At 42.5% G+C, this 27,347-nt stretch overlaps 1 protein-coding gene across 1 annotated transcript in view; it reads right to left on the bottom strand.

Moving 5' to 3' along the window:
- Positions 1-25,374, bottom strand: part of LOC132114664 (IQ motif and SEC7 domain-containing protein 2-like) — a 65,971-nt gene extending 40,597 nt beyond the window's left edge. Inside the window, exons 1-2 of the mRNA XM_059522907.1 lie at positions 23,522-25,374; positions 19,167-19,196 (exon numbers count right to left, since the gene is read on the bottom strand). Of these exons, the coding sequence (XP_059378890.1) occupies positions 19,167-19,196; positions 23,522-24,012 (521 nt within the window). The 5' untranslated portion in view covers positions 24,013-25,374. The remainder of the gene's footprint in view (positions 1-19,166; positions 19,197-23,521) is intronic.
- Positions 25,375-27,347: the final 1,973 nt, after the last annotated feature.

The raw sequence follows: 27,347 nt of genomic DNA, 5'->3' as shown, positions 1-27,347 counted from the left end.
AAAGCTGCATGCTTGTAATAAACAACTCACCATTAACTGCTTTATCTGTGTATGTTTCGTTTGAGTGCATTTTTTCTTGATTCACACAAGAAAACTTTTTTTTTGCTGAAACCAGTACTGATAAAGGATAGAAGTATTGTATCACTTCACTAGACATTAATTGAAGGACTGGAGTTGTGTGAATTACTTGTGGATTATTTGTGTGGATTACTTGTGGATGTTTTTATCAGCTGTTTGGACTCTCATTCTGACGGCACCCATTCACTGCAGAGGATCCATTGCGGAGCAAGTGATGTATTGCTAAATTTCGATGAAGAAACAAACTCCTATTCATTTTGGATGGGATACTTAGGGTGGGTATAACTTCAGCAAGACTAAGCAGTTCTTCTTATTATTGTAATCTTAAACTAAATGTAAACTACAGAAATACCAAAACATTCAATAGTTTCTCTTTTTTAAAATGATATAAACAATAATTATAATTAAAAACTACATAACCACTTTTATTTTGGATCATAATAGCATTTATTCAGTTGCTTTCATCATCAGAAGTATCATCACCACCACATCATCATCATAAGTAACATTCTTATAATATTCAGTAATGTGTCAGTTTGATATATCCATTATCATTCATGAAATATACAGATATCAATGAATGTTCCGCCTCCTTTGGAAAGGAGAATGAATTAAATTTCAGTATTTACAGCATGTAAAAGAGAGAGAGAGAGAGAATAAAAATAGTAAAGAATGGCTCTTTCATGTGTGACTCATCACATTCATTCCCTCTGTGAGCGCTAAATACAGGAACACGCTGACTGAACACATCAGGTGAAAGATTCCACCACTCATGTCTGTGTTAGCAGTGAAGTTGTGTTGTTTGCAGCCACTGTATGTGAATCACAGCATGGCTTAAAGGGAGGTACTGCAGGCATACAGAATGCATTAGGTTGGATACAATGTCATTTTTTAGATTTTCTGAATTTTAGATTTTGCTGCTGTAATATTTATGATGATTTTCAGAAAGTATTTTATGAGGCATTTGTCTACTAGCAGCATATTTATTAAGGTGCATTAAGTTTGCGTTTATATACTTATTTATTAAATATTGTGTTAAATAGCTGACAAATACTGTACCAATCAATAAATTGATGATTTAAAAAAAAAAAAGACTGTAATACTCTAGATTTTATCTCTTCTACTTAAATCTGCAAATTTGCACCAGGGAGTCAATTAGTACTCCTTGATTTTTTTTATATAAAAATAAATAAATAAAAACCTTTATTTGCATATATTTTACAACTGTCAATATGTCAATTTTGATTAAAGTCACCTGTAGTACGTCCCTGGATCAAAATGTTCACCCTCTTTGTGAGTGACATCATACTGCTGTTAAGAGTTACTGGAGGAGAGCCTTTACCTTCTTTCTGTATTTAACAGCTCCCAAAGACATCCAAAAGTCTGGTACAACAAAGTGAAAACAATAAAGCCTCCACGATAATGCTAATCAAAAAACAATATCATTCACAACTATGATAGATTTTAAAAAGAGCAGTGACTTTTTGGAACATGCATTAGATTTCGAGAAACTCACTGGATTTTCTTATTTTCAGTTTATGCAAATGAGTCTCTGAGCAAGTGGCAACAATGTCATTGTCATCATCCTGTCACAAATATGAGGGCATTTCATGGTCACACATTTGGCTAATGTGTTTTCTTGTGTTTCTCAGTCCTATTGCAATTCTTCCCATGAAAGATATTTGGTTCATGCAATGATTCCCATCACATTTTTACATTCATTTTTCATCTGAGCTCTACATTTCTTTTCAGCTGATATTCTAACGGATCAGGCAAGGCATACTAATCTTATTAAAATCATAAATGCTAAAGTAAGAGTCAGTTTTCCAAAGCAATTCATTATGTACGTTGTGCGTATGACTGTTCGGGATATTGTCAGTTCAATTACATATTACAAACAAAACACTACGGTTTCCGAATAACTCATACAAAATAATCTTGGACACTTTCACCAAGGATGTGAGACTGTTTTTGAACTGTGACAGCATGTCAAACTCATTTAGCTGCTGGAACCACCGCAAAGCGATGTGACCTACAATAGTGCCAAACGGTTTGTTTACATTGTATCTTATACCTGAGGTACAGTAAGAAGTTCACTATAATAATAATAATAATATCTCACTACTATACCTGGATAATTCAGTGCCATCTTGGAGGATTCATTCATTGAAGAAGGCCAGAGATTGAAAAACTTTGAGTAGCCTATGGAGCACCGCTTAAACCGTGTTGTTGTTACTGACCTACAGTACACCGCTAGGCTAACATGCCAACCAGGCCTTTTTCTACTTCAACATGGTCCAAAGTGTCCTGCACTGCGTTACGTGTCAAACATCGACATTTACATGTATGTACAGAGTCACAAACTTTAGTCTGAGTTGGTAGAAGTGGGATGACACAGACCGGTTTGGCTTTGGATTGGTTAAGTGATAAGCAAATGGCGGTAAACAACAGTACAAAAAAAAAAGACAAATGTCAAGAAAGCAAAACAAAAAGAACTGACAAATGGAGGTTGGTGAAGCTTCACATTCAAATATGGCTTTACAGAGGCTTGCTGTCATGCTGGTCCTAATACATATACCTAAAAGTATTGTAAATACTTAATTTTGTTGGGTTACTATGACAGTAGAGGCAACAGTCAAGCATTTTTTTTTCTCTCTGTGGGGAAACGAAGGATGATACACACACACACACACACACACACACACACACACCCTTTCTTTTGACACTAAATGTGGGAACAAACACATCACATACTGTACTAAAGTTACACAAGTGTTTGGCACACATGATACAGAGGCCAGAGGAAGAAAGACAAAAGCAAGAAACAAAGAGAAGCTGATATTCTGCGACAATGAGAGAACTGGGGGAAAGACGGAGGTGGAGAAAATCTCTTCATCTCTTCGGGCTGATCTTCCACTTCAGATCTTTTCCATTATGTCCCCTTGTTACTACTGTACAGCAATGGTTTTCAATCTCTTTTGCCTGTTTCGGTCACAGGATATTTGTCCATTTCTGAGAGGTGGTAGGATGCAGATGACATGCTAGTGCAAAGGATATTTTTTTGTATCGTTTCATCGGTTTCAGTTAAAATTAAGATCAGCTGCATTTAGGCTGCAGATTCAGATGCACTTGGTTCAAGTTTAGCATCCAGGTGATTGACAAGTTTACCCAATACAGTCTTGTTGGTGTGGGCAAGGAAAAACTGGGGATGTTGTCAGGGGTTGGGCCAACAAGTCTGCTGGTTACCTAGAGGAGGGGCTACTGCACTCAGAGGCGGGGCAACAGAACTGATGGGCGATGTCATCATCCTCATCCTCTCTAGGGTGCGGCAAAGGTGGTCAGGGAGTTGAAAGAGTAAAAAAAATAATAATAATAATTCAGACGAAGAAGAGGAGAAGTGTGTTAGAACAGTACAGAGAAGCAATACGAACAAATGGAAATATGGATGAGTTTCAATATTTTGTTGTATATAAATCCAGTAACCCTCACTCTACAGTGCTGTAATTTTGTTGTGATTCAAATTTGGCGTAATTTGCTTGTAAATTAGAATGAGGGTGCTGGAATGAGTGAAGAGCTGAAAATTGGCGGGTTGTGATGGCACTAAGTGAATTAGAATACCGGAGGAAACTGAGCTCATGAATATTAATTAGTCCACGCTGACATTACTAGTTAATTTTACTAAGCTGTCAAATCACGATCATGAATTAATATTCATGAGTCTAGACTTCACCTTGGTACTATTTATATATTGGCATGTGCAGATGTGCAGAAGTTGCATGCAGACTTGGAATTGAAATAATCACACTAAGCAATATTTTGTGTTTGTAACATTTTATGATAATATTAAAAGCTAATAGAGTGCTGTAGAAATTAGTAATTGTAAATAAGCCAGCATTTTTGTACTAGTGCCCAGATATCACACGTACGTCTGCAAGACATCTGTTCAAAGTCGCTTCATCTGTGGTGTACAAACATCTGATAGATATCCATTTATGTATTTACATACAGTTCATTCTAAATCATAAAGACATCTTCTTAACGTCCATTTGACATCTGATTGGAAACATCCTAAAGACGTATTGCAGATGAGCAAACGCTCTAAAAAATACATCTTGCAGATGTAAATGCTGACATCAAATAGATGTCTCCATGATGTACATGTGCTATCAGGGTGGTTCCAAACAGGAGACAACCTCTGCCTCCTAAAATCACTCAAATATCATAATATCCACTAAGTAAGTTTGAATGAGGATTAAAGTCAGTTCCAGCACGTCTGATTCAGGAACTGTCTTTAGTTTGCAGAGTCAACCCTCAGCCTTGTGTTTCTCAATCTTTACCAGCAGGGGGCGGAATTGTAGCACAAACTGAATTCATCCACCACAGTTCTGTCAATGAAACCCTTCCAATTAAATTAGCACTGGTGTAACTAATATATCAGCTCTTATGCACATATATAAATACTTTGGCAATATTATTATAATTTTCAATGTAGTGCATTTCCAGTTCAAATTGTTTTTAGGTATCACAACAGGCTACTCTACATCTCACCTCTTCATAATCTAAATTGAAGATTAAATGATCAAGTGAACTAAAGCAATATGAAATCATGGGAGAAATGATGGATTTGATGAGGAGAGGAACAAGACAAGAGTGTAAATCACGCAGTGGAAGAGTGTGAAGGGAATTTGGTGTATTTGTACATGTTTCTCTATCTCAGTGGGGAGACTGGTGTGTGGATATAATTTGGACCAAGACTGAATAGACGTCTTATTCAGAGATGTGCGTTTGGAGGGACACGAATGCAAATTTAAAAGGGCAAACGTGTAATTTCTGTGCTGTTAGTGGAACAAAATTGCATTTGCGTAAGTGGGCCAGCATGAGTTTGAAGGCAGGACAAACAAAGGAAGACAAGAGTATCATTCTTTTTAAAATTCCATTTAGTGGCACAGAAATTACACACTTCACCTTTTAGAAAATGAAATCACATTATCACAAAGCTCATTTAAAAACTTTTCTTTTTAGTTTTAATGTAGTTAATAAAAGAGTAAACAATGAAATTGATGTGGCCTGCTGGAGTTCAGACCTCGCTGGAATTTAGGTAGTTAGTTTAGAGAGGACTGCTTTCCCTTTACTTTCTGAAGAGGTTGGAGATGAGAGGTGAGTGGCTGGATGTGGGTGATGGGAGACACTGAGGTGGTGGAGGATCACGTGAGCAGGTTATCTAAAGGGGAAGTGTGGGCTCGGGCCCTTACCTTGCCTGCTCCGGGTGCCGGGCAGGGGGGAGGGCGCAGGGCGGCTTGGGCAGAAGGAGCCGCGCGGGGCAGCAGTACTGGTGATGGGTGGAGTGGCTGTTTGCGGTCAAACTGTTGTGGACAGAGGTAGAAGCTGGAGTAGCAGTAGAGGAGGTGGAAGAATTGGTACGAGTAGAAGTACTACAGGTGGAATAGTGTGGTGACCTGACAGAGAGAAAGAAAGAGAGGAAGAGGGGGGAGAGAGAGAGAGAGAGAGAAAGGCGGAGGAAGATAGAGATAGGCACAGGAAGAAAAAAAGAGAGAGAAAAAATAAAGTCAAGAAAGAAACAAAAGATAACAGACAAAGACAGCCACATGCATACATTACAAACACTGTAGCAGCAGCAGCACAGGCACGGTTAGGCAGCGTTATGCAGAGTTATGAAGCGTTATGCAGATTGTTATCGAGCTGTGGAGAGGGAGGTGCAGTAAGGCAGAGTATTTAATGAAGATTTAGATGGTTTATGCAGTTATGTCAAATTACCTCTATATAGAAGTATTATAGCATACAGATCAGGGCTGTATCTCATTACACATCCTTGTTCCCTGTGCTGTGAATCAATATATCAAGATCACAAATTCGGGTGCTAGCAAGGGGCCACTAAGCATTGGGACAGTGATGACACAATCACCTTGTGTGGTCACGCATTAATTGGACTTATTAACAAGACTGCAAAATGACACCGTGTATCTTCCCTACAGCTGTTTTGCCATTATGAAATATTCCTTGCATTGTTTTAAGCAAAGTATACTTAAATGGCACCCAGATATAACAAATATAAAACAAATAATTAAAATTATTGGAGTAGTATTTTTCTAACCACTGTAAATCCTCTGATACTGATGGGATTTCCCCCTTGCAATAGTATTAGAGATTAAATTGAATTACAAACAAAATCTCTTTTAAAAAGACAAAATCATTTACATTCACCTGTCAGTGACAAATCAGTAAGTGAAAATAATGAGCAACAAATGCTCACTTTTTTTGGGGGGGGGTTCGATGCACTAAAACAATTTTGTTAACCCCACTTGCTGGACTCCATAGTGAACTATTGAGGGGACTGCAACATATCCGAAGTGATACCACTACACTGCAACTTAACCAAAAATTGTACAAGCTACACTAGGCAAAATCAAATAAAATACTTATTTTATCTGGTGTAATCAGTTTATATACTTTATCATTCAGAGTCACGTTTAAGCAAAATAAAAAAAGGAATAATTTGTCCTATAATATGAATGAGAACATGATTAAAAAGGAAATTAAAGGATTCAATTCAGAGAAATTAAAAATCTCTCTCCGAACTAAAATCCAAGACTTCTTGGATTTTCTAAACTGACAGAATTTTGATTCCAGCATCTTTAACTCAGAGCAAGAGTTAAGCAGATCCACTCAAACATGAGTGGTAAATAGTGCCTAACGTTCAGTATGAAAATTAATAATTAATAATAATTAATAACCAAATTTATTAACAAAATTACAAACAAATAATAACCAAAATTAACAAATGGAATAAACGTATGTGTTCCAATGACTCATCTGTTGTACACAGACAGTTCTGTCAGCAAACCTCATGCTTTGATAATGAGTGTCACAATACAATAATGATCCTGCAGGTTTATTGGTGAAAATGTGTGTGACTGTCCTCTACTGGCCAATCAGAGGGGTTCATTCTCATTAAATTGAAGACATTCACAATGCAATTAACTTTCATAATGTGATGCATTAGTGGGATAGTGCTAATTTGTGCCAACATCAGCTAATTTGTGAGCAACCAATAAAAATACTTTATTTTAATAATTGTAAGAATACTATTACACTACATTTCTGGTATTTTACAATCAGTTAAAAGTTAATTTTGTCTTCAGTCTTGATGGACAGTAGTGAGTCTGTCATGCTAACATTAAACATCAATTTACAAAAAAAACAAAAAAACAAAAAAAAAAACAAAGCACCACCGACACTGCAGCACCACCCAAAGCTCAAGCAGACAGTACACAGTGACACTGACACAGAGAGAGACGAGAAAATTAAGAGGGAATAATACATGGACAGGTATGAAATGAGGGAAGGGTGAAGGAAGGAAGGAAAGAGATGGATAGATATTGTGGTCTGAAAGAGAAGGATGTAGAAGTGTGTGTAGAAGAGGTGGCATGAGTCCTCAGTATGCACTGGGATGAAAAGGCCAGGGATGAATCTGTGGGTGTGAACTGTGACCTCTGAGAGACCTTTACATTACAGTATGTGCAACAACACTTTTAATGGTGCCAAAAGGAAAAGCTGAAGTGTCTTATTTTTCCAAATGACAAAGCAAAAAATATTGACTGTTTTCAAACAAGTCTCCCGAACACTCCCATTGGTCACCAAAATAGTGAGCCCCGCCCCAAACTCACTCCATTGGCTGAGCCTGTTGCTGCGTGGAGCAGGTCGGGCTCAAAAACAAAATGCTTTGATAACACTAGAGACAAATAACTAGAACTTTTAAGGGAAAATCCACTGACATTTTTCACAATAAGTGAAGTAAGAGTATTTTTTCCATTAAAAAAAATAAAAAACACTTCAGCTTTTAAGTGATTTTGAGGGGCAGAAATGAACAAAACCTAACATGAGAATCTATTCCCTGAATTAATTTCCTAATAATAACTTTACATTATTTGCTCCATTTAAATGTAATTCTGGTCAGAAATTTTAGCCTTCTCTCAGGTCGCATTTAATTTTGTGTTTCTGTAAGAAACTTGCTTTCTTTATCAGTTCAGCTGGGACAAGTTGTAGGAAATTAACACAAACACACAGAAATTTTGAATCCTCTAGGGAAGGACTGTATTGGTACATGACCTCGAACAAGCCCTTTCCTTAACTGCTCTTTCTTTCGCTTTCACACACACACTTTGAAAACCGCAACAAAAAAAGCAGCCTGTCCCTATGTATCCTTCCCCATCACAACAGTATGGTCACATCAAAACCAGCTGACATGCACCATCCTACTGCGAGAGAGAGAGAAAATGCCTCCTCGCTCTCAGTGAACAAGCACCTCAAGAGCTAAACCCTGTATTACCATCTTTTGCTTCTCTGCGAGTCCATCTGGAAAGGCTGATGTAAGTCGAGGAAAACATGATGTGGCCCCTTAACAAACAGACACACTGCTCTCTGCTGGTTTCAACAGGCAGTGCTGGTGTAAATCACATGGATTGAGAAGACTACGAACAATATAAATAAAAATTATATTACCATAAAGACAAAATGCAGATGTTCAACTGGCCAGAAAAACAGGATTCAGAGGGTTGTCATGATACCAAAATTTGTTTACCCCCCCCTCCCCCCCAAAAAAAGTTTAAACTTTCTATTTAAAGAATCCTGAAATGAATGCATCACGGTTTTCAACATTGATAGTAGTAAGAAATATTTATTGGGCAACAAATCAGCTTATTAAAATGATTTGCCTAACTCTATCGGACAGCCAAATGAATCCCTCACAGTCTTCAAGAAACAACTGAGAACTCATCTCTTCTGTGAGCATCTAACTGCATCCTCCTAAAATAATAATAATAATAATAATAATTCTGTCTTCACTTTTTCTATTCAATTATTATCCTTCGTCTCTTCCTTTCCTAGCATTTACTATGTTGAATGAAGACTGAAACCTTTGTGTGGGCACTTTGTGTGTTTACTACCATATTATAATTTTTGCTTTGGATAGAAGCGTCTGCCAAACATATAAATGTACATTTCTGAAGGATCATGTCACAAAAGACTAAGAATAATGACTGCTGAAAATGCAGCTGTTCAATCACAGGGAAAAAAAATAATTACATTTCAAAATATATTAAAATAGAAAGTACAGTAAAACAATAATATTGTGAAATTTATACAATTTAAGCAATCATTTCTATAAATTTAATGTAGCCTTAGTGAGCATAAGAGACCTCTTGGAAAAACCATTAACAAAATCTTATTGACCCCAAACTTCTGATCTGTAAGAGTCTATAAAGACTTTACATTAGATAAGTAACTGTTGCCTTTAAATAAATAAACCCTGCTAACTTCAAGTAATTATAAAAAGCCACTAATACAGAAATGCAGTGGAGGGATTTCTGTTTTTCTTGTCAGTATCATTATTTGATTAAATTTCAGCTCTATTACACCACATTTACCATTGAATCTGATACTCTGAAACACATTCTCAAATTTTGGCCCTACATTCAATTAACAAACAGTGTTTACATTAATAAAACGGCCATTCTAAAAAGAAAGAAAGAAAGAAAGAAAAGTGTAGCATTCACATGCACTGCCCCAAAAACTGTTAAAACGGTTTTGACGTTGCTTTTTTTTGTCATAGACTTCTGCCATCCCTTGATGTAGATGGAGCTGTTTTTATGTGTTTGATAGGATGTGGGAGTGTAAGTTTGTATGTGTGAGCAGAGTAGAAGCATCTCATTTCCTTTGTAATTCTCTGCATGTTTTATTAGCCTGTCAGCTGCACTTTCCTCTCTTTTTCCACATCACTCCTTCGCTCACTCCTTCCTTCTTTCAATTAGTACCTCGGTTCTTTTTGCTGCATTTCTCTCCTTCTCTATTTTGCCTCTCTCTCTCTCTCTCTCTGTCGCCCACACAGTTTTTTACACAAACACATTTGTGATAACTCACCTCGTTCCCCCAGCAACAGTTCTACTGAAGCAGGGTGACCATTTGTGGGGTTTTTTTTTGGACACGTCCTGACCAGGATTTCTATATTGCCCAAAATATCCAGGTTTTGGCTTTGTTTTCCTGTTTTCATACATGCTAAATTGTAAGGATTGAAAAGTAGTCTGAATAATAAAAGGCAAGCATTGTACATAAATGACCAGTTGTGGCACGCGAGAAGGTGGGATGTACAGAGAATGGTCAAAGAGATCCAATTACATGTAGAGTGTGCTCGACTTGATGTTGTACTGCACAGACGGATTGGTGTATGACAAAAGCTATAGTGTGATGTGAAAGCTATAGAGAGCAGACGCTCATGCTTACGAATCGCTCTCACAGTACTTTGATGTCATACACCGATCGGTCAGTGCAGTGCATATGAAGCCAAAACCTGTATATTTTAGTCAATTTAGAAATCCTGGCCAGGATGTGTCTGGAAAAAAAGGCATGTATGGTCACCCTAACTGAAGCCCACAAGGGAGAGAGAAAAAGGGAACAAGAAAGCACTTCTGTAACTTTGTGACCTGCTTGAACAAACTAGCTGTGGCCAAATGCTCAGCCCTGCAGTGATTGTGCAAGTACACACTAAAGGTCAAGACTAGACCTGCATTGTCAGACGATCCTAACAAATACTCTAGTTCACCAATTTCCTACTCTAGTTCACCAATTGGTTTGCAAGCATCAATGAAAAGCAGCGTAGCCTACTGCATATGGTTCTCTTACGAGAGCTCTCTCGTACTGCGTCTTAGCTAAGACGCTACGGGAAAAGTCTCTTTTCACGAAATACTGAAGCAAAAAATTATCCTTAATTGTGTATTTTTGTAAAGCGCATTTGCAGCAGTACACAGCCATAGGCGAGACGGCTCGTTCGCACATTGGCTTGTTCTGCGGCAACTGCACAGCCTATCGAGCGCAGGCTGATGCAACATTAGACCAATAAGGGCGCTTCGCGCCCTTCTTGCCACTTCCCGCCGAAACGGGTGTGGCCCAACCTATAAAAGGAGCTCGAAAAGGCTGACTCACCTGATTTTTCATCTCTTCAGCGAAGCTCAAGCATCGCTGGATCACGAAGGAAGCAAGCGCCGTCTGAGAAGCATATCAGTGGGACGAGCCATTCTGAAGCTGCTGGCCTTCGCCGCCTTCCACTGCCGTTCCTGCTGCGCTGTCCGGCGCCTATATCCTTTCAATTCTGTTATATCCAACTGTTCTTTATGTGTGTGTGTGTGTGTGTGTTCGCCTTGCGACACACACTCGTAAAAGAGTTTGCGTCTTTTTTAAGATGCCTTCCTGCGGCTCGTCAGAGCCCCACTCAGCGAGGGAGACCGGTACGTCATCTGTGTCTCCTGCCTGGGTGAAGATCATGCAGCGCTCGCGCTCGCTGACGGCGGATGCCCTCACTGCGAGCTGTTGCCATGGTGACTCTGAGGACTCGCCTGGCCTTTTTCTCTGAGCCTGCATTCTCCGCTGCGCTGAGGCACCGTGAAAGCGCCGCGTCCAGCGGATTCCGGAACCGTCTTCAGCTCAACCGAGCTCGCCGGTTCGCCCTGCTTCACCGGCCTCCCCTGCATCGCTTCCCGATGGGCAGCGCCCGCTGTTTGCCGGCGCGTCGTCCGAGGAAGTTGATCTCAGGGCCACGTCGGGGGAAGAGGACACATGCTCTCTGCTAGCTTGGGGCAGTGAGGGCTGGGCGAGCTCCGAGGATCTCGCGCCTTCTGCTCAGAAGCCCAGCAGACGAGCTGACATCGAGAAGGAGCCGGGGCGAGTGCTCACGTTGGCCGCGACGAGTCTCGGCCGCGAGTGGTCTGCACCAGCGCCCCCCCCTCTCGTTCCCGGCTGGATGGTATTTTCCTTTCGGATGAGGGTACTTCTCAAAGCCCGCCTCATTTCTTCCTGAGCTTCACGAAGAGGTGGCGAAGGCTTGGAACGCTCCATATTCAGCGCGAACTCGTTCGTCTGTCTCACTAGCATTCTCCACACTGGATGATGCTAAAAACAGGAACTACCAGTCACTTCCGCCGGTGGAACAGGCGATAGCGACGCACCTTTGTCCGCCCTCTGCTGGACGGCGGCAAAAGCGGTGTTGCCATCTAAAGCCTGCTGCATGACGCTGCGTCTGCACTACACACGATGGCTGCTTCATCGAAGCGCAGGTGTACGAGTTCCGCTGTGGCCGGGCTCTCACCTAAGCGCACCGCTGTTTCAGTTCCAGGGATTGTGACTGTTTCAGCGTCTTTTGCAATGCGCAAGCCTGTACGGTTGCCCGCTTGCCTGCACACAAAAACCGTTATCACGGCTACCCAGATATTTCCCGAAAAAGGTGTAATTTCTGGTGTCCCGGCCAGTGCCGATGGTGCTATAAATGTAGTGACGATGCCCACTGCTCAGTGCCCACAATCACTATGTCACACGCGTCATGTGGTTTCTGTAAAAACAAAACCCGTGCACGTTCGTCCGGCCACGGCCGATGGTGCTGTAAATGTAGTGACAATGCCCACTCCTTGGTGCCCATCTCCATATGTAAGCACAGCCCTGCACACAGGGCTCGCGCACATAGGATCGACTCAGATCGGTCACGCGCGCCACATAGTAAACGTGCCCACTCCTCAGTGCCCACATACATTATGTCACACACGGCGCGTGGTTTCTGTAAAAGCGAAACCCATGCACGTACGCTCTGCCCAGGCAGACAGCGAGTCGAAAGTGGTAAATGTGCACGCTTGCAGCCCACAGTTACTCGCAGACATCACGAGTCCCACGGGACCCGCTCAGCCCTCCCCCAATCGGTTAAGCACTGGGATGGGGTCGAGGATGAGCGATCGGTCCGCTGTGATCAGCGCGCTCCCCGCCTCAAATGCCACAGGCGTAACGCCCATGGTGCAGCGCACCCAAGTGCCGCCGTTGCCCAGTCAGAGCGCGCTTTGCATCCAGCCTTTAGCCATTCATGCAGATGCATGGTCAGCGCTTCCAGGGGTTTCGGATTGGGTGCTAGGCATGATAAAGAGAGGCTACTCGCTACAGTTTTTTTTTCGATGCCCTCCGCGCTTTTTAGCGTGCGTCGAAACTACGGTCAAAACAGAAGTAGCACACATACTTCGGGCCGAAATATCAAAACTGTTGAGCAAAGGGGCTGTAGAGCCTGTATCTCGAGCTCAAAGCGAGGGGGGGGCTGTACAGCAGATACTTTCTGGTGCCCAAGAGAGACGGGGGTCTCAGGCCCATACTGGATCTAAGACAGCTGAACAAGGCATTGATAAAACGCAGTTTCAGAATGCTTACGACCAGGAAGCTCCTCGCGCAGATTCGAAGAGGGGACTGGTTCATGTCAATAGATCTGAAGGACGCGTATTTTCAAATACAGATAGCATCAAGTCACAGGCGATATTTGAGATTCGCCTTCGAGGGCCAGGCATACCAGTTTACGGTCCTGCCGTTCGGCTTGTCCGGGCTCCTCGTACGTTTACGAGGTGCATGGATGCAGCGCTGGCTCCTCTTAGACTCAGAGGCGTGCGAGTGCTGAATTATTTGGACGACTGGCTGATTCTGGCTCGATCACGAGCGGAGCTTGTGGAGCACAGGGCCGTTTTACTCGATCACCTCGAGAAGCTCGGTCTCAGTGTCAATTGGGCGAAAAGTTCGCTGAACCCCAGTCAGACGATTCTGTTTTTGGGTATAGTTCTGAACTCGTGTTCCATGACGGCGCGGCTGTCACCACAGCGCGAGTTCTTTCCGCTGCGGCGTGACCGTTTCGCTCAAACACTGTCAGAAGGTGCTGGGCCTCATGGCCTCAGCATCTCCGGTTCTGCAGCTGGGCCTGCTCCGCATGCGCCCCCTGCAGCTCTGGCTGAAGGCGCGGGTGCCGCGCAGAGCGTGGGTGTCTGGCCGACTGCGTCTCAAGGTCAATCAGAGCTGTGTCACAGCCCTGAAACCCTGGACAGCAAACGGCTGGTACCAATCAGGTGTAAGCCTGGGGACTTCCCCGAATGTGAAGATGGTGTCAACGGACGCCTCCACTTCGGGATGGGGAGCGCTGCTCGAGGGCAGACTGTCCTTTGGCCTGTGGTCAGAACGGGAAAAGCTCCATCATATCAACTGTCTGGAAATGCTGGCAGTGGAGAACGCGCTGATGCGCTTTTGTCCCCAAATCAAGGACCACCACGTCTTAGTCCGTTCGGACAACATGTCTGTTGTGTCCTACATAAATCGCCAGGGCGGTCTCGGGTCCCGAAACCTGTACAGGCTGGCGGAACGCCTCCTGGTTTGGGCTCAGCGCAACGTGCGTTCGCTGAGGGCAGTACATGTGCCTGGGCTACAGAATCTGGATCCAGACAGGCTGTCCAGAGGCAATGTTCCTACGGGCGAATGGTCTCTACACCCGCAAACAGTCCGGCTGTTGTGGGAGAGATTTGGCAGGGCGGAGGTGGACCTCTTCGCGTCCCACGAAAACGCTCACTGCCCCGCGTTCTTTTCCAAGAACGAAAGCGCGCTGTCACGGAAATGGCCGTGCTGCCCGCTTTATGCTTTCGCTCCCGTCTCCCTCCTTCCGCAGGTGATAGAACGGGTGAGAGAAACGAGATGTTCAATACTGCTTGTAGCACCTCTTTGGAAGAACCAACCATGGTTCCCAGATTTGATGCAGTTAGCAGATGTCGCCCCGTGGCCAGTACCGTTGAGGAGGGACCTCCTCTCGCAGGCCAGGGGTTCGATTTGGCACCCTCAACCGGAGTTGTGGTCCCTCCATGTGTGGGCGCTCAACGGTTACCCGCTGATCTCGCAGTGGGAGTGTTAAATACCATCACTCAGGCTAGAGCTCCGTCGACACGACGTCTGTATGCCTCGAAGTGGTTGGTGTTCTCCAGCTGGTGCACAGCTCGAGGATGTTCACCCCTTAGTTGTGAGGTGACGGAGGTTCTCTCCTTCCTACAGGAGTTGTTGGATAAGGGCAGAGCCCCATCCATGCTCAAAGTTTATGTGGCGGCCATCGCAGCGTTTTCTGAAACAGCGCTCGGTCAGTCAATAGGAAGGAATGATTTGGTCATCCGGTTCCTTAGAGAAGCTAGGAGGCTGAATCCTCCCAGACCTCCGTCAGTCCCTATGTGGGACCTCGCGGCAGTTTTGGAGGCCATGAAGGGTCCCCCTTTTGAGCCTATCCAATCAGTTAGCCTTCAGCATCTGTCGTTCAAGACCGTATTCTTGTTGGCTCTCGCTTCAGTGAAGCGTGTGGGTGATCTGCACGTGCTCTCGGTGAGCCAGTCGTGCTTGGAGTTTGGGCGTAATGACTCAAAGGTCATACTCAAACCTAGGCACGGTTATGTGCCGAAATCCCTCAACACGCCGTTTCGGGCTCAGGTTATTGCCCTGTCTGCCATGCCGGTGTCAGGAGAGGATAGAGACTAGAGTCTTCTTTGCCCTGTCAGGGTTTTAAGAGCTTATGTGTCTCGCTCTGCTGCCTTTCGACAGACTGAGCAGCTGTTTGTCTCGTTCGGTGGACGTTCCAAGGGAATGGCTGTTTCGAGACAGACTCTATCCAGATGGGTAGTTGACGCTATAGCGTTAGCTTACGCTTCCAGGGGCCTTCAGTGCCCGCTGGGCGTCAGTGCACACTCCACAAGGGGCGTCGCCTCGTTGTGGGCGCGGTCTACTGGGATCTCCCTGCAGGATATATGTATGGCGGCAGGTTGGGCCTCGCCATCTACATTTATCAGGTTCTATAACCTGGAGGTTCCCTCCTTGCAAGCAAGGCTGCTGTCGGTATAGTCGAATCAGGGCCCTGAAGGGAACTCTGAGTTTGTGAGCGTTATGCGCTGCTGACTGTTATATGGGCAGTATTGCGTAAGACCCGCATTGCCACATTGGTCAGGCCTTGCCTCGGCTGTGTGATGTCATATTGCCGCATCTACGGATGCTGCTAGATATGGGACGGAGGGCTTCCCCCCTTCCTGTCCTGGACTCTCTGTGAGTTCCTCAGGTGACTGTGCACTGTAAATCCTGGGCGTTGCTTCAGGTTTATTGGTGTGTGATCCCTGCGCGCACGGCGTTTTACATTGGGTTCCCGTAGCGTCCTAGCTAAGACGCAGTACGAGAGAGCTCTCGTAAGAGAACGTACTCTGTTATTAAACGTAACCTCGGTTCTCCCTAGAAGAGCGAACGAGTACTGCGTTCTCTGCCGTGCGTACGATTCACTCTGGTTCGCTTCGGCGATGAAATAAATCAGGTGAGTCAGCCTTTTCGAGCTCCTTTTATAGGTTGGGCCACACCCGTTTCAGCGGGAAGTGGCAAGAAGGGCAAGAAGTGGCAAGAAGCCTGCGCTCGATAGGCTGTGCAGTTGCCACAGAACAAGCCAATGAGCGAACGAGCCGTCTCGCCTATGGCTGTGTACTGCTGCAAATGCGCTTTACAAAAATACAAAATTAAGGATAATTTTTTGCTTCAGTATTTCGTGAAAGGAGACTTTTCCCGTAGCGTCTTAGCTAAGACGCAGTACTCGTTCGCTCTTCTAGAGAGAACAGAGGTTACGTTTAGTAACCGAGTACGTTTTACTGTAGCTACAAACCCAAACCCGAAGCTACTCATTAAACGCTAACCCAAACCAGAGTATTTCGACACCTGATACGCCTGCGTCGGGTAGCAGACCTCTGTATCCGACATCCAGTTGAAGTCAAGATTGGATTCAAAGAGACTTGTACAAAGTCTAGAATTTTGTCCCATGGTCTCCCCTCACCACAAAGTCCTTGGATAATGTTCCTAGCCGATATGGCCCTGCATTGAATGTTTGATAATACATTTTGGACACACAATAAAATTTATGTGCTGAATGCACAAAACACACAAGTTAAGTGAAGTGACATTCAGCCAAGTATGGTGACCCATACTCTAAATTCGTGCTCTGCATTTAACCCATCCAAAGTGCGCGCACACGCACGCACGGAGCAGTGGGCATGCCATTTATGCTGCGGTGCCCGGGGAGCAGTTGGGGTCTGGTGCCTTGCTCAAGGGCACCTAAGTCGTGGTATTGCCGGCCCAAGATTCAAACCCACAACCCTAGGGTTAGGAGTCAAACTCTCGAACCACTAGACCATGACTTCCCCCTAAATTGACATTTGGTCAAACCAAAGCATCAGCAGCTAACACCTGTGAAATGGTTTTGTCACTCTACAATACAAGCAGATCTACTATACAACTATTCACAGAAACATAATAACTGAGGACTCTTATTTACTAATGAAAAATCTGAATATAATTCTACGATTGAGTTTAAAGAAAGCTCCAGAGATTTCCATGGAATATGAGCACAGATCCTCTCACACCCTTTGCATGGTCATTTATTCAATAGTTTACTAAATAGCATGTGACACTCCAAACTACAATAGACGCATGCCAAAGCAGATTTTGCCACTAGGAAAATAATAAAACAACTATTTAACTGTTCAGAAAGAAAACCAAACTGCCTTTTTTTTATAATCTTATTATAAAAAGAAGAAACCTGACATAAGCACATAACTAAATTACTAAAACTTAAAATTATAACTGAAAATATCTAAAAAAGCCAATTTAAACATATTAATTTAAAACCAACACAAATATCAGAAATATTACGTTTAAGATGAAGTACTAAAGATTTTCAAAAGTAAATATTAGCTCAATAAAAACTAAAATATAAACTATGAAATCACTGTAAATTAGAAGAAAAAAAAGGCATACAAATAATCGTAAAATAATTTTTTTAATAAAAATTAAACCTGAAAATATAAAAGCTAATTCAAAATACATATACAAAAAAAATATATACTGAAAAAGCACTGCTGGAATATACTGGTTCACATGTGCTGTACTAAAGAAAGTTTAAAATTACTACATCGCAAGTCCAGTTACAACGCATCGCAGCTCTAGGGCTCGTGGCTGAGTGATGCACTGCTGCTGACTGTGGACTGCAGGGGTTGCTGGGGTGGGAGAAAAGCTCACAGCAGCCCCGCAACAAACCTCTGCTGTGAGTTATTTCAATGCTTAGCCCAGCAGGATCCAGCACACGCTCACGTTTACGCCTCGACCAGCTCTGGAAACCAGGTCGAGCAGGAATACCAAAGCGATTTCATCATTCATCATCATTCATAGCGCAAAACATAAATTATGTCACAGTTATGAGACCGTATTAGTGCAATTTAACAATGCAGGAATTAAATTCACATTCATATTGGCGGACAGACTCATGAACATGAGGACAAAACCATCCAGAGAGTAAATCTAGTGAAACGTGACCTAGCGGCGGCCTTGTCATCAAGCACCATTTGTCTGTGTCTTTCTGCTATGTGTAGGGTACAAAAATACATGCACACCCACACACACACTAAAAACGGGTTATGTATTGCACATGCAACTTTTTCGGTGATGGAGTTCATCTACAGGTGTTGCCATGACAACCAATCATTTATCCTTCAGATCCCCGGCTCGTGCCCATGGTGAGGAATCGTCATAACGCCACAGAGAGACACTCCAAAACCACAGACCATTCTCACATCAACACCTCAGCATCAAAACACACTAGAAAAAGGCTTTTTGGTAGCAAAGAACAAGGAAACATTCCCAGCCTATTAAAATCCAGCACATTCTTGCCATTTGACCTTTTTCCCTGCACCCACTAAAAACACTCCCACACGCAAAACACACACACACACAGTTGTGCCATTACTCATGTAACTTCTGACTAACCACTGACGCCCATGTTCACGTTCACTATATGGGCGAATGCAAACGACATGCATATCAACACCCATTAACATACTCACACTGGGCATATTGGTCACTACGACAACGGCTAACAGAGAGTCTTGCAGCCAAGTGACGCCAGTTCTCGATTTCCAAATGCTGTTCAGCCCTCATGTTCTCACACTTTGCTCAGGGTGCTGTTGTTTTGCTAAATCTGTTCTTCCAGATGCAAGAGCTCTTTCATACAGGGAAGCAAGAAGTCATCAGAAGCAATGGCATGTCCCACATGTATTCAGGCTGCCCTAAATAGAACAGGCCGCTTGTCACTTGACGGAGTGTGCTCTACTACAGGAGTCAGAGAGTGCACGGTGGAGGAGGAGAAGAAATGAAAATCAAATGAAAGTGTGAACACAGACCTGTCTTTGTTGCAGGAGTATCCTTGCGGCCTGTGGATCCAGTGGAAGAAAGGGTGAGACAGAGACAGACAAACAAACAGAGACACAAAAGAGTGTCAGTAATATGTTATTGTTGAACACATACAGTAAGAAATGCATAGAAATCAATGGAACAAAATGCATTTTGTGCAAAATTGATTTTGTGCAGGGAAATGATTTGAAAGATCACAAATATCAACTTATCCACTTGAAATTATTTTTTTTCTCATTTACAAATTTCATGCCAATTTTCATTTTGGGGTTGAGTATTCCTTTAATAGACAGTTATATCGAGCAGGACTTAAATTCGGTTAAAATGAATTAAGACTTTGATTACAACTAATAAAACAGACTATCATACAAAGCAGCAGGTTTCTGGTTTGACCGACACGCAGGCTCCTCCACAGACATTCAATTATTCAGTCATTATTGCATAAACCCTATCAGTCAGTCCTCCAACACCCAGTGTATTACTCACAGACTCACGTCTATGACAGTAATTGCCACCTTCAATGGACAAATGTAATTAACACCGGCCATGCTAATTATTCTGAGAAACAATCCCACCTCAACAGCTCCCCCACAGCAGTGGTTACACTTGTTCATTAGCCAAAAGTATAACACCAGAGAGAGTGCAAGACTGTGATCACCAAAGTTGGGTCATTTGGATTCGCAGGCATCTGTCTGATGGGACAGGGACAGCTACACGGAACTAGAGCTCACATGAAAAAGTGATGCTGTGAACGACCCTTGTGGGCAAAAAGAGAAAAGGCGACCCTAAAGAAAATGGCAAATGACATGTTGGTGTGCCATCTGCTCAACACCAAGAGAGGGCTGGTGAGGGGGGTGAATGAGGGATTGGAAAATTTGGCAACAGGGAGAGAAAGAGAGAGAGAGAGAGAGAGAGAGAGAGAGAGAGAGAGAGAGAATAAAAAAGGGATGGGTATGGCTGAAGTGTATTCAAAATGTCAAATGATGGCTAACGGTCCATAAAAAGGCTGTGAAACATTAAAAACTTATCAGTAAAACAATCCATCTCCCCTCACAGAGTCATGTGACTTTTCATTGCTCCAGGTAAAGTTGATGGCAAGCGAAAGCTAGCAGCCCTAAAGTTACTCTAGTCTGAAGTCAACATGTCCACGTCAACCAGATGCTGTTTACGTGACTGCTAGTGAGTGAACACATTTATCATGTGAATCATCTAATGACACAGGAGATGACCCCAAGGCAGAGGGGCTGAATCTACTATCATTCTACTTTTTTTTTATAAAAAGCAGCTGTGGGAGCTGTTAAGTTTCTGAATGTGACCATGGAATGTTTCACAACATATACTAGTTTAAGAAAAAGTTTTACTTTTTTTCCTCTCTTTACTACAAACACTAGTGGTGTTTTGGACAAATCAGTTTAACAAATTTGAAGGCAGGAAAAAAAAAAAATAATTCAACAAAAGCAGCGCATACTGTACAACACTCAACCAAAGACATACTTAAAATTTGAGTCAGAATGAGACTCAGTCTCATGAAACTGAATATCACGAATGAAATAATAAACTTGGACATTTTATTTGTGAACAAAACTAGTAAATTAGTTGTTGGATGAGGATCTACTGACCCACAAGAACTGAACCAAAAGGGCATACTGCTCATTCCATTCTTGTTTAACAAGGACAGTCCCAAAAGAAAGAAAAAACTGAAATGTCTTACTGTTAGCATTTTTCATAGCTTGATAAAAGTAGTTGACAAAACGGAGTGGGGAGAAGAAAAATAAAAACACCACAAAACGTAGAACTACTTTAACACTATGCCAGTAGCGTTAAAACTATGTCTCATGTCTTTAGATCTGTAGACATGCAATTGTAATTAATGTTTAATCATTAAATAAAATAAAGAAATGCATACTGATGTAATTAAGGATACATTATAAAAATCACCATTAATTTGATCAAAATTATAAAATCACAATTTCCCATTTCATCAGAATATTTTTTTTTACGCAAGCACAATTCACGAGAATGTCAACTCATATGCAGTTTATTGTAAAGTTTATTTTCCTAATTTATTCTATTCATCATATACACTAGCACATGCTCTTCATTAAGAAAACTTGTAAAACCTCAAGAAGCTGCTCTCAAAAGGAATGGTTTGAATTCCTAATATTCATTCCAATAATTCAAAATTGTTAATTTTTTTTTCTATTAAAACTACAAAGATACCTATTGGAGCACAAAGGTCGCATAAGTAACCTCCTAACAAATACTACAGTTAAACCATTATTACTATTCAAGAAGTGAAGTATACTATCTGCCCTCATCTGCCTCAGATGAGAAAGCAAGCCCTCAATTTATCTCCGCAAACAGAGGGCATTCGGGTTTCTCTCTGTTGGAAAGACGAGCAAGTGAAACAAATAAAACAGAAGTGCATATCGGAGAAACAAAACAGAGAAAGTGGGCAACAAAAAGAGTGCAGTGTATTCTGTAACCTCCTTTGCTCGCTCGCTCTCTTTTCTGACTCTATGCTTTGCTCTCCCACACAAGTTGATCCACAATCTGACTCTGCGCTGAATTTCAACCACAACCTCTCCTACACAGTGGCCCGATCACACATCCAACACGAATCTCAACACCAGACCAGCCTCAAAAACTACAGGAGATGCTGTACTGCAGTGCTCGAAACTGATCCATTCCACCTAATGTTAATCTCCACACGCTCAAGCACGCATCTGTATGCATGGTGTGCTGTGATGAGGCCGGCTAAACTGCACACTACAGGCAGGAGCGATCAGAGGTGCAATGGAGAGGTCGATTCCTCAGCAATGCAGGGAGGGAGACAAACAACTTAAACTGTCAGCAGCACAAGGAGTGGCCCACTTCTGTACCATCCCTCTCTCTCTCTCTCTTTCTGGATTTGAATGGAGCATGTTGACGCAGCACATGCTGGGAATGATATTGACAGTGTTGAGGCTACTGCCAGCTCACTGTGGAAACCTTTTCAGAGGTTTCTTTTTAAAACCATAAAGGATATCAATAGCATAGGTTTAAAGGGCCAGTTCAGCCAAAAATGAACGTCATCCCAAATCAACAGGTTTGTGCACCATTACATTCATTGCAAAATGAGGTGGTAAAAAGGAAATAGAACTGAAATTCAAACATAACTGGAATGCAAGGAGGCAGAATTCAAATGAATTGAAATGCAAAGCCTATGACGGAGGATAGATAGATAGATAGATAGATAGATAGATAGATAGATAGATAGATAGATAGATAGATAGATAGATAGATAGATAGATAGATAGATAGATAGATAGATAGATAGATAGATAGATAGATAGATAGGGTTATTTGATTCCACAATCTTATCGAAAAGCTTACATTTTCTGTAAAGTAAAGCTAAACTTCCTGGAACTTCCTTAATCTCCAGAAAACGTCACCGGTATAATCCAATCTCTTTTGATATATATATATAAAAAGTTATTACATTTGTGACAGATTTAGCATACTAATTCAATCCCAGTTTCCCATGACACTAGCCTGTCACTCTGCCAAAGGCCCATCAGCAGGAGTCTGTCCAGATAAGAGACGGCCCACTTATGTAATGCTCAGGCTCGATGGCACAGCCAGCTGCCTGTCCGATGGCCTGGAAACAGTCCTATTGTGACTGTCTGTTGCACTCAGTTTCAGGTTTGTAAGACAGAAGGAGAGTGAACAGTAGAGATACCCTCTGAAAAGTGCAGAGGTTTTTTTTTGGTTCCGGAGTTATAAAGTCATTAATATTACTAGTGTAATGTAAATGCTGTTAAAATACTAATGTACTGTATGATGTAAAAACTCCATAAAACGGTGTATAAATATTCATAAGTATGTGTAGTTCAAATCTTCATCCAGTGTCAGTCAATATTGCGGTGCACACAGTTGTTTCCTTTAAACAAAGTAAGAGTATAGTTCACTCAAATTCTGTCAGCATCTACACATCCTCATGTTATTCCAATCCTGGATGACTTTCTTCGATGGGACACAAAAGATATATTGAAGAACGTTTCAACCGTTCATAAATTGAAACTCATTGGGGTCCAAAGAACACTAGGACTAGAACTTAGGAACAACATACATATGACAATTTTCATTTTTAAATTAACCATTTCTTTTTAAATATATTAATTACTATAAACTGTGGTCAATTTAGAGCGCATGCACAAACATATGGTCTTAAACCATTTTTGCATGTAAACACACACTCTTTTGACTGACAGTTGTCCAAACAGCCAGCATAGAGGCTGTGGAAATGGTTTTCTATAGTAGATCCTCAGCTATGCAGTAAAAGAGCCATCAGGCTTGTACTTACGGTCTCTGCAGGGAGCATCCCAAACTGGTAGTGGTGCAGTCTCGTTCCCGGTCTCGGACCCTCTCTCGCTCGGTGGCATTGGCTCCAGCTGACAGGCTTTGGCCAAGCCTCATGTGAGTGTTGGCATTGACACGACGGTCCCGTGGTGGCACGGGTGGTGGTGGGGGAGGGGGAGCCGGAGCCGGGATGGGTATCGGGAATGGCCTGCTGTTGTGAGTCTGATTGGCATGGACTTTGGTGGAGGTTGCAGCATTAGAAGTGGGTGGCTGGACGGGGTGGACAGGAGGTGGAGGTGGGGGTGGGCAGGGCTTTCTGTCCAACCTCAGGTCTTTGTTCTCCTGGCTGAGCCGTTCCAGCTGCACCTCAAGCTCATCAATGCGCCGCCGTTGAGTTTCCAGAAGCTTCTGTTGGCTCTCGATGATGTTGTTAAGCTCCAGCAGGTACTCCACTGCCCGGTTAGGGCTTTCCGGGGTGCCCTGCCCAGTATCCATGCTGATGGACACCTGAGTGACAGTCACCGTCTGCCAGGATAAGCTTCTAGGACCACCCCGTAAGAGGAAGCTCTCCCCCCACCCACGTGGAGCGGGTGGGGGGGAGAGATGGAAATGTGTTGGAGTTAGAGTTGGGTAGCCAGGCTAAAATAGTCAGTGGTTTTAATCAGAGATTTCCTCAAAGTTCAATTCAGTTTTGGAAGTCACAGTACTGGAAAGGGATGAGGAAATTCCATATTGGGAATTTGCATTCACATTCAAATGATGATGATAATAATAATAATAATAAATGTCAATTCCTTAGTACGTTTACGATGTTTGTGAGCATGTGTTTGTATGTGTGCATTGCTATTCTTCTGTCAAGTGTGCCATTTTTCCACTGCCACCAAGTATTCATGGAAATGAGATCAAAGCCAGTTTGCAGAAATGAACTTCATCAGTCATTCAGACAGATGGTAATAAAAATGAACAAAAATCTAATTTGATAGTCACAGGACATTCCAAGCACCTCAAGTCCAAAGTAAGGATGCAAAGCAAAAAGCCAAGTCAGCAAATATCCTTTAAACAGGAAGGAAAGCAGATTTCCTTTTCGTCCATTTCTCTGGTGTGCATCCTCTTCCGTTTCTCTTTCAAATGTGGAGTTGAAGCACTGTAGCTGTTTTCTGGCTGTCTATTCATGACTCATATTCCAGATTGAAATGTTTGGAAGACATTTTCGTCAGGAGTCATTCTATTCCAGAGGAGATTGCGATAGAAAGGTAGAGAGAGAGAGAGGGGGAACAAAGTTCTTCTGATAAATCCACTGCAGTTCTGAATTGGCTTCTGGGAAGTGTGCGCATGTCTTTCAGAACAACCCAGTTTCTTCCTTCATTACAAAACCCAAGATCTCTTCATTCAAGCCATGAATATTTCTTATCATTATGCAACTTAAGATGGAATCAAGTTTCCCACGCATGATGCATTTCAACTCCGTTCAACATAATATTAGGTTATTTTATAACACACTATTTCTTTACACCTTCATTCCATTATTTCTAACCCTAACTTGCCTTCAGTGTAAAAAGATTACATCTAGCCTATCATTAATGTTTCATGCACGCATTTGTCGTTTACTCACGAGCGGTTGCACACTTATTGCCCAGACAGCCCTTGAAGACAATCGCGCATCTCCAACGTGTACAGCTGCGCGAGAATGAGACGATGTGTAGAACGCGTCCCAAATCAATGACATCAAAGTAGATTAAATCTCCAAATTTGACGTTCCAACGTAAAAATCTAAATTAAAATAGAATTAACATCTGGGATTTTTAGGAGTATGAAAAGAACAAATTATTATTGATCTTGTGTTGCTTGCTCGCAACGCGTTCCTTCCCATCAACTAAATAGAGAGGAAATTCAATCCTTGCAGCAGGATGTCCACTGCCTGTCGGGTTTTATGTCGCTTTGTGTAATCAGCGCAAATGCGCTCCAGTCCAGAAACAGCTGAGACGCGCAATATAGCGTCCGCCTGCTCGACCACACAGTGTCAAGCCGATGCGCGCGAGATCATTAAATAACACCCATGCTGATGGAACACAGCTGTCACTATCATTTTTAAGACAATTTATGGAGACTGCGTTGCATGAAAACTAATTAAACTACCCAATACGGTTGTGTCTCCCAGTATTTGACAGATGTCAAGACGTTCCTATGCCAGTGACTAAAGATATTCGTTCATGAATGAACTGCTCACATGTTGAACGGGCTTGCATTCCCTTCTGATGCTCCCTGGACAGCCCTGCACCTGGCGCCCGTGGCCGCCATTCGGTTTCACCGCAGTGTCCACATGAGTCTCGATCGCTAGTTTCGCAGCATGTCGATCTTGCTCAGCGACTCTCGCCGAGGTAAAGGGTGATGCAGGGGTTAAATTCATTTGAGTGAGTCAGAGATAATATATTTTTTCCTTTTCAATCGAGACTCTGACGTTAGTCCAAGCGTGTAGCGCTAGAGGAACATGCCAGAGAAACTGTGTCCATGTGGTCGGCCATTTTGGAACGCGGTAACATTCATTTCGACGGGAGAGTGGCTCCTTGCGCTGAGCCAAAATGAGTACAGTTTCTCTCTCGCTCTCTCTCTCTCTTTCTCTCCTACAAATACACCTCAATATTCAAACCGAAGGCTGCGTGGTGCATTTAATCTTTAGAAAAGCAAGCCAGCATAGATTTACACAATGGGGAAATGTTGCTCATTCAGTGCTGTCCAAATTTAAATTTCAGTCTGCATCAACAGGTAGCCTACATGAATATAAATCAGGCTCTGAACGGTTAATGTGACCGTAGAATGATGACAGTGCCCAATATTAATATTTTATTCGGTGTTATAATTTTTACTGCAACAAAAACCGCGGACAAGTAGGCTAGGTGTTAGCTTTACAGCAATTTTAGGATGTTCCATGTGCTGAATCACTCCAATGCTCTAACTGCTTTCAGCACTGACACCATAATTTTTTTTTTACTTCCACCCACATGTCCTGCCCTCTCTTTCAGCTGAACTGTGAGTGAGAGGGATGTGCTAAGCACATGCAGGAAAAGGAGACCACTAGTATGTTGTGGTTTACTTTATCATTAGTGCTTGATTTATCTATTTTAATAGCAGTAAGAATGCAGTGATGCCACGTGAAGGGTATAATTATGCTTCTGTCAACAGTTCCTAATTGAATCAACCAATACAATGCAGTATGACATGCATAAACTCATGCTAGCTGTGTTATACACTTAGGGTGTGTCTCAATCATCTCTCTAGTTCAGTAGTCAAGGGAGGCAGACTGTTCCACTGTCAGAATCAATCCAGTGATACCCCCCCCCCCCCATAAAAGCTAATACGTGTGATTCTGCAAAAAATGCTGTTTAAGTATGCAGCTCACGTTTTGAACCCACTGTGCTGACTTCCAGGTACAAGATTTATCTTTACCTGTGGTATTCTGCGCCACGGTATTCTTCACCAGCTCATTCCATTCTAGATGCTCTCTTCTTAAAGTTCATGAAAAAAAACGTGCTTGTGCGTGAGAGTCTGCACTCTGCACGGGAGAATTGTGCACACTTCACTCATACTCATATCCACTGTTTATGTAAGAGGTACATGCAGAGGAGAAAAGAATTGCAGAGGGGAAAAAACGCTGGAGAAAAATCCAATTAATTTCTTACTCTTCCACACAGAAGCCTTAATTATTCAACTGCATGATCTATCTATCCAAATGCAACCTTGAATGTACAACCCGAATTCCGGAAAAGTTGGGACGTTTTTTAAATTTTAATAAAATGAAAACTAAAAGACTTTCAAATCACATGAGCCAATAT

The sequence above is a fragment of the Carassius carassius genome, chromosome 34, assembly GCF_963082965.1.
Source record: "Carassius carassius chromosome 34, fCarCar2.1, whole genome shotgun sequence".
Lineage (NCBI taxonomy): Eukaryota > Metazoa > Chordata > Actinopteri > Cypriniformes > Cyprinidae > Carassius > Carassius carassius.
This window is presented reverse-complemented; position numbering and strand designations above follow the sequence as displayed.